Source organism: Lipotes vexillifer, unplaced genomic scaffold (genome assembly GCF_000442215.2).
Source record: "Lipotes vexillifer unplaced genomic scaffold, Lipotes_vexillifer_v1.1 scaffold581, whole genome shotgun sequence".
Lineage (NCBI taxonomy): Eukaryota > Metazoa > Chordata > Mammalia > Artiodactyla > Lipotidae > Lipotes > Lipotes vexillifer.
The window spans coordinates 180,706-188,618 of NW_006788182.1; the positions used below are offsets into that span (position 1 = coordinate 180,706).

The window sequence follows — 7,913 nt, forward strand, 5'->3', positions numbered from 1 at the left end:
AGATTTTGGCTGCCACATAAAGAACTTTCAACCTTAACTAACCACTGAAATGTGTCACCAGAGGAAACTGTGCCATCTCCATCATTAGCCCTCATTAAAGTTAGAAGCAATCGCAGGACAGCGGGAGGTGTTTCAGGTATAGGGAGAGAACTGGAATGAGCTGGGGGTGGGGGAAGGACAAGATGACCCCTCAGGGTATCTTCTGACCTGAAAGTTCTATGACAGGATTCCCTTTATTCTTTCCTAGCATAACCCTGCTGCTAGAGAAATTCGGGGGGCTTCTCAAAGCAAGCTGGGGCAGTGTCCGAAGTAGGTGTCTTCCTAAAGGGACCTCAGGTTATTTTGCATCCTCACTGGTCTCCCCGCCCTCTCCTTTCCCAGGATGCCTTGCGGGCCAAACGCAACCAGGAGGCTGCCGACAGAGAGTGGCGCAGAAAGGAAAAGGAAAATGCACAGAAGAAGATGGAAACTGAGGCCAAACTGCGGAAAAGTCGGCTAGAACAGGTGGCCTTCAAGGAGCACGCTCTGGCCGTTCAGGTGCAACGGGACCGGGATGAGTTCGAGAGGATTCTTCGGTAGGAGGAGCTGGGAAACTCAGCTTCCCTTCCTGGTACTGTGGCAGGGATGGTCCGTACTGGGTGGAGAGGCAATTTCTGGCATGTCCACGGACATATGTGCATCCACCTTGACCAGGTTGGTGGGGTCATTCTAACTGGATGGATAATTGAAATATTTCACAGACACTTGAGCCAAGAATTTTATTAAAGAATTGGAAAATAGCACCTACCTGGAAGTGATTAAGGAATTCGTTATTATAGGGATTATTTCCCCGGGAGCATTAAAAGTGTAAGTAAAAGTATAAATCTGGTCCCTTCTGCCCTCCCCACCTCCATGTCCCTCGACAAGTTTGGGCTGAAACTTCAGCAGGGGAGGTTGAAGAGAGAGGGAGAGAAGAACTCACACACTCAAGGTTGCGAGTCATCAGAGCAGGGCTTTGAGGGAGGTCTTTTGACAAATATGTACTAAGCACGTAAAGTCAAGGCTCTGTGTTGGATACTATGGGAGATATTAGAGGTGAATGAAACACCATTCTTGCCCGTTCATCTAAGAAGGATGTTACAGACTCGTATTTGGATGGGCTTCACCTGTATTTCTCCATCTTTCTGGCCTTGTCAGCTCTTTATCCTTTTATTTTTGTTCTCTATGTTGGCTTAGTTATAATTCCAACACATAAGTGGAAGTTAAGTGTTCACATCTCTCACTATCTGTCTCCCTTCTCCTACCCCAAAGCAGTGAGCAGTCTCAGTAGTTCTACTTTCTACCAGTTAGATCTTCCACCACCAGACCTGGCCCCTGGGACGTTCTACTGGCTCTAAGTGTTCTGGCCTAACTGGGAAAGACTCTCTTCTTGCTCTGGTCCAGACTCTATAACATCAAAATAATTTTTAAAGGAAGCAAACAAGGGAATTCCCTGGCTGTCCAGTGGTTAGAACTCGGCACTTTCACTGCCAGGCCCATTTTTGATCCCTCGTTGGGGAACTAAGATCCTGCATGCTGTGCAGTTCAGCCATTAAAAAATAATAAAATTTAAAAAATAATAATAAAATAGGAAATAAACCAAACAAAATTTTGATTAGGGTGGAGGGCTACAAAAATTACAGAAGTTATGCTCAGGTAAGTCGAGATTGAGTGATGCAGCCTTTCTTTCTTTCTTTTTTTTTATACAGCAAGTTCTTATTAGTTATCCATTTTATACATATTAGTGTATATATGTCAATCCCAATCTCCCTATTCATCACACCACCACCCCACCCCTCTGCCACTTTCCCCCCTTGGTGTCCATACATTTGTTCTCTACGTCTGTGTCTCAATTTCTGCCCTGCAAATCAGTTCATCTGTACCATTTTTCTAGGTTCCACATATATGAATTAATATACAATACTTGTTTTTCTCTTTTGGACTTACTTCACTCTGTATGACAGTCTCTAGATCTATCCATGTCTCTACAAATGACCCAAGTTCGTTCCTTTTTATGGCTGAGTAATATTCCACTGTATATATGTACCACATCTTCTTTATCCATTCATCTGTTGATGGACATTTAGGTTGCTTCCATGACCTGGCTATTGTAAATAGTGCTGCAATGAACATTGGGGTGCATGCGTCTTTTTGAATTATGGTTTTCTCTGGGTATATGGCCAGTAGTGGGGTTGCTGGGTCATATGGTAATTCTATTTTTAGTTTTTTAAGGAACCTCCATGCTGTTCTCCATAGTGGCTGTATCAATTTACATTCCCACCAACAGTGCAAGGGGGTTCCATTTTCTCCACACCCTCTCCAGCATTTGTTGTTTGTAGATTTTCTGATGATGGCCATTCTAACTGGTGTGAGGTGATACCTCATTGTAGTTTTGATTTGCATTTCTCTAATAATTAGTGATGTTGAGCAGCTTTTCACATGCCTCTTCTCCATCTGTATGTCTTCTTTGGAGAAATGTCTGTTTAGGTCTTCTGCCCATTTTTGGATTGGGTTTTTTTTTTTTTTTTTTTTTTTTTAATATTGAGCTGCATGAACTGTTTATATATTTTGGAGACTAATCCTTCGTCCGTTGATTTGTTTGCAGATATTTTCTCCCATTCTGAGGGTTGTCTTTTCATCTTATTTGTAGTTTCCATTGCTGTGCAAAAACTTGTAAGTTTCATTATGTCCCACTTGTTTATTTTTGTTTTTATTTCCATTACTCTAGGAGCTGGATCAAAAAAGGTCTTGCTGTGATTTATGTCAAAGAGTGTTCTTCCTATGTTTTCCTCTAAGAGTTTTATAGTGTCCAGTCTTACATTTAGGTCTCTAATCCATTTTGAGTTTATTTTTGTGTATGGTGTTAGGGAGTGTTCTAATTTCATTCTTTTCCATGTAGCTGTCCAGTTTTCCCAGCACCACTTATTGAAGAGACTGTCTTTTCTCCATTGTATATCCTTGCCTCCTTTGTCATAGATTAGTTGACCATAGGTGCGCAGGTTTATCTCTGGGCTTCCCATCCTGTTCCATTGATCTATATTTCTGTTTTTGTGCCAGTACCATATTGTCTAGATTACTGTAGCTTTGTAGTATAGTCTGAAGTCAGGGAGTCTGATTCCTCCAGCTGTGTTTTTTTCCCTCAGGACCACTTTGGCTATTCGGGGTCTTTTGTGTCTCTGTACAAATTTTAAGATTTTTGTTCTAGTTCTGTAAAAAATGCCATTGGTAATTTGATAGGGATTGCATCGAATCTGTAGATTGCTTTGGGTAGTAAAATCATTTTCACAATATTGATTCTTCCAATACAAGAACATGGTATATCTCTCCATCTGTCTGTAACATCTTTAATTTCTTTCATCAGTGTCTTATAGTTTTCTGCATACAGGTCTTTTGTCTCCTTAGGTAGGCTTATTCCTAGATATTTTATTCTTTTTGTTGCAATGGTAAATGGGAGTGTTTTCTTGATTTCTCTTTCAGAGTTTTCATCATTAGTGTATAGGAATGCAAGAGATTTCTGTGCATTAATTTTGTATCCTGCTACTTTACCAAATTCATTCATTAGCTCTGGTAGTTTTCTAGTGACATCTTTAGGATTCTCTATGTATAGTATCATGTCATCTGCAAACAGTGACAGTTTTACTTCTTCTTTTCCAATTTGAATTCCTTTTATTTCTTTTTCTTCTCTGATTACCATGGCTAGGACTTCCAAAACTATATTGAACAGTAGTGGTGAGATTGGACATCCTTGTCTTGTTCCTGATCTTAGAGGAAATGGTTTCAGTTTTTCACCATTGAGAACGATGTTGCCAGCCCTAGCTTTAAGTTCAATTTCACCTTTTTCTAGGTTAGCATCTGGACCTAGGGTCTCCAGGGCCATGTGACCACCACGATGGGCATCTCCAAGTGCTAGGAGCATCTCTTCCATGGCCAGCATTCCAACTTTTCCTACTTCAAGAGCATGGCCTCCTCTATGGCCTATATATGGACTTCCTGCTTCTGGACAGAGGGATGCCTTTAACTGTCAGCCTGTTGACTAAGGAGAAATAGCTGACCTTCCCTACCCAGTCGTTCTTAGAAATGCCTGGCAGCTTTCAAAGAGTACTGGTGCCCAGGAGCCAACTCCAGAGATTCTCATTTAAATGGTCTGGGGTGAGGCCCAGGCATCAGTAGTTTTGAAAGCCCCAAGATGATTGTAATGCAGCCAGCCTCCAGGATCCCAGCCCCAGCCCTGTGAAATGACCAGGCCCTTCCCCGTTTAGATTTCCAATTGCCTGCCACCCCAGGGGCTCTCTAGTGACACATACAGTTTCCCCATTTCCACCCTGTTTCACATAATGTGAAACAATAAAAAACTGTTCTCTATATAGGAAAATAATGGCAAGACAAGGAGGAGACTCTTTCTGCTTTCATAGATGTGTCCGAGCAGTGGGGATTTGGTGTATAAGTGCAGAGGGGCAAGGAAGTCAGCAGTTTTCTTCTGATAAACCTGGAAGGTATAGAATTTTAGGAGGTGTCTACATGGTGCAAAAGAGCTGCTGAGCACCGAGAGGACATGCCATGCATGGTGGAGCTTGGAAGATAGCTAGAGGGAAATGAGTCTGTGAAGTGGTGCTTTTGGTTGGGGTAGGAGTGACCCCAGCTGAGAGGTCCTGGCCTAAGGTGATTTTACATTTAGTTTTTGTTTTTGATTACGCTGAGGAAGAAAGAAGGAGTTAGCTCAGGATGGCCTATGACTGCATTTCCTCTGAGATGTGAATACATTTCATTTGAGTTTTTTTGCTGGGAACATCTGGTCTCCATTAGCCGTGTTCCTTCTGATGTCAGGGTTCGTGAAGTTTTCTTGCGGAAGAGGCTCCTGAGAGTAGTAAGAAAAATCAGAGATAACAGGCTAAGTTCCTTCTTCTTCCAGCAACTAAGAAGAGCCAGCACTGCAGATTTTACAACTTCTTTGAACTTCCTAAACATCCTCTTTGTTGGTTTTGTTAATGTCATTACTATTGTTAGTGGAAAGGAAGGAAGAGAGAGAGAAAGAAAGCTATCTCAGAACAAGCTGGAGAGGAGTTAGGCATTGTTATAGGAGAGAAGAGTAGGAGCAATAGCTTCTAGTGGGTGACATCCTGGGTGTTGGGCCAGCTACAAAATTTGCAGGGCTCAGTGAAAAACGAGAATGTGGAGCCCTTTGTTCAACTATTAAGAATTTCAAAACAGTGACAGCAGAGCCTTAGCTCCGGGCCCAAGCGTTGGGCCCTTCTAAACACGCCCATGGTATAGAGTCACACGCCATGAACCCGGGCCTGGCTGGGATCAGCCTTTGGGGCTGATCTCTGAGCCCCAGAAGAGAAGGGCCTGAGTGTGGAGGGCCTTGGTCTCTGCAGCGTGTCCTAGGAGGAGCCTACCCAGCAGCTGCCCCAAAGACTTCCCTGGGCTGGGACAGTTCAGCCTAGCCCATTCGACCGTGTCCCTCCTCTAGGGCTCAGAGAGAGCAGATTGAAAAGCAGCAGCTGGAGGAGGAGAAAAAGGCCATGGGGCGCTTACAGTATGCCAATGAGCTCCGGCGCCAGGTGCGGGAGACCCAGCAGAAGCAGGTGCAGGACCGGATCGCCACCTTCGAGGAGGGTCGGCGCCTCAAAGAGGAGGCCCAGAAGTGGCATGAGCGCATTGAAGGCATCAAGAAGAAAAAGATAGAGGAGCTGAGGTGTGCCGGCATCCCTTCCTGCCCAGATCCTCTCCTCTTCCCCAGGGAGGTGGGCTGGGAAGTGTGGGATTAGGGGAATGAAGGGATGGTGACAGGGGTGTGGAGAGGGCCTGACTCCAGGCCCACATGGGCTGTGGCGCTCTGAAGGGGGCTCCTGGAGAAAGTTCTGGGATGGGGTCTTCCTGGCTCTCTGGGAACTCCTTGGCAGGATGCTGGAGCCTTGACAGGGATGTGTTTGGGGGATGGATTGGGGGACCAGGGTTGGGGTACAGGTCCCTAGGTTCTGTAAACACCTGCTTCTGCTGCATTCTCTTTGGTCTCCTTCTCTATCCCTACCCGTTACACCCCTTACACCCCTTACACCTGTGTTTCTCCTGCAGAGCCACCGGCCTTCCTGAAAAGTACTGCACTGAAGCTGAGCGCAAAGCTAACATCCCACCCGACACCTCTGTGGACTGAGAGGGTGCCTCTCTGCCCCTCGGGATGCCTTCGGAGGGCAGTTTCCTCCCAGGCTCTCGGTGTCCATAACTGCAGCTAATCTAGACACTTCTGAGTTACAGATTAAATCTATTCTACTTCTCTAAGGAATAGTCCAGCTTTCTTGCTGCAGGGATGTGTCTGCCACGGGCACTGAACGAGGAGCAAAATAGGTTATGGGAGCCCCAGGTTGTGGGCCGTATGATGTTCAGAGGTAGAGAATGGAAGGATGCTCTCACGGTCAGCCCTCCTAAGCCAGATGGTCCCTTTGTGCTGGTGTCTCCTGGCTTTTCTGTGACTCTCTGGGATGCTGTCATCATGTCCACTTTCAGCTCGGTCTTATCTCTGTCCCCGTTCCATGCCCAGCTCAGAGGCACTTTAGGGCAAGGAGCTAGAGATGCTCTCTCAGCGTGGGGCTGGGGCAAGGGCTGGGTTGGGCGGTGCTGGGAAAGGAGGTGTCAGAGCTCTTACCAGTTGCGTGCCTGTGACCCAGATCATGAATGTGGAGAGGGTGATGTTTGAACCTGTGGCTCTCACTCCTGTCTCAACCCTCTCATGCCAGAGCCCTTTCAATGCCAGGCAGTGTCACGACGTAGGCACTCGCTCCATCCTCCATCAGGGCATGACCAGGGCCCAACATCTCACTCTGCCAGCCTGGTTCCCTCACCCAAACACAGCCCTCCGCCCCACTCAAGTGGCCGGCTTTCCTCAGTCCATCTCTCTCCAACAAGTGAGGCTCCCCAAAGCTTTATCCCCAAAGATAAAGATCTGTGTTAGCTTGCCTCGCTTTTCCCCCAAATATTCTTCATTCATTCATTTACTCATCCAAGTACCCCTGAGTGCCTACCGTGTGCTAGGTACATTCTAGTGAAGTCGGTTCTCAGTGAATCAGCAGACCTGTTTCCATCTCCACAGAAGCTTCTCACCTGTGTCAGTCAGTCTGCTCTTGCTTCCCACTGCCCCCGTGCTGCTTCCCACAAAATTTCTTGTAGCTTTAGAAGGGTCTCACCCTATTTGGAAGGACCTGGATGATCTGGCTCCCATTTTGGGCTGTGTGCTAGCTTTCCGGGACGGAGCCATTTCCCCCATTTTTGTATGCCTTTGAGGGGAAAGGGCCTCCATCTGGCTCCCATCACTGTGGCAGCCTCCTTCCCCCTCGGTTTCATTTCTCAAATCCAGAGCCGAGTCTTGTCTCCTTCGGTGGGTCCTGCACTAAGAGGAGGCAGAGGATAGCTGCTGGGCACGTCCCCAGTGTTTACAATGCCAGGTTACAAGGACCTCCGGCAAGAGTCCTCTTTTCACAGGGCCCAGGGAGAGTGGGCAAGCTGCTTCCTGTGCTTCCTCTGCCTCAGGACAACTGCAGCTTCCCCAGGCACCTTCCTCACCTTCCCCACCACAGAAGACTGCGGCCCCCTTTTCCCCCAAACCAGGTGGGCAGCCCCACCAGCTGCTAGGGGAAGAGGCTTTCTCACCTTCCCTGCTCCATACCCCTAAGCTCATACCTCCTACCTAAAGAAGTTAATCCCTTCCTCCCTAGGGGTCTTGGGAAGATGTTGTACCCAGCCTGGGATGGGAGAGAAGACATGGCAATGCCACTGAGGCAGCTGGCATACTTGCTTAGGTTCTCTCTAAGCGTTCCTATTGCACGATTAAGAATACCTGCAGGGGGCTTCCCTGGTGGCGCAGTGCTTGAGAGTCCGCCTGCCGATGCAGGAGACGCGGG

At 46.9% G+C, this 7,913-nt stretch overlaps 1 protein-coding gene across 2 annotated transcripts in view; it reads left to right on the plus strand.

Annotated features, from left to right (window-relative positions):
- Positions 1-6,297, plus strand: part of CFAP45 (cilia and flagella associated protein 45) — a 28,204-nt gene extending 21,907 nt beyond the window's left edge. Inside the window, exons 10-12 of one of the 2 annotated variants that reach the window (XM_007461284.1) lie at positions 382-575; positions 5,489-5,713; positions 6,094-6,297. In XM_007461284.1, the coding sequence (XP_007461346.1) occupies positions 382-575; positions 5,489-5,713; positions 6,094-6,172 (498 nt within the window). In that variant the 3' untranslated portion in view covers positions 6,173-6,297. The remainder of the gene's footprint in view (positions 1-381; positions 576-5,488; positions 5,714-6,093) is intronic. The other variant, XM_007461285.1, reaches the window with a different exon arrangement.
- Positions 6,298-7,913: the final 1,616 nt, after the last annotated feature.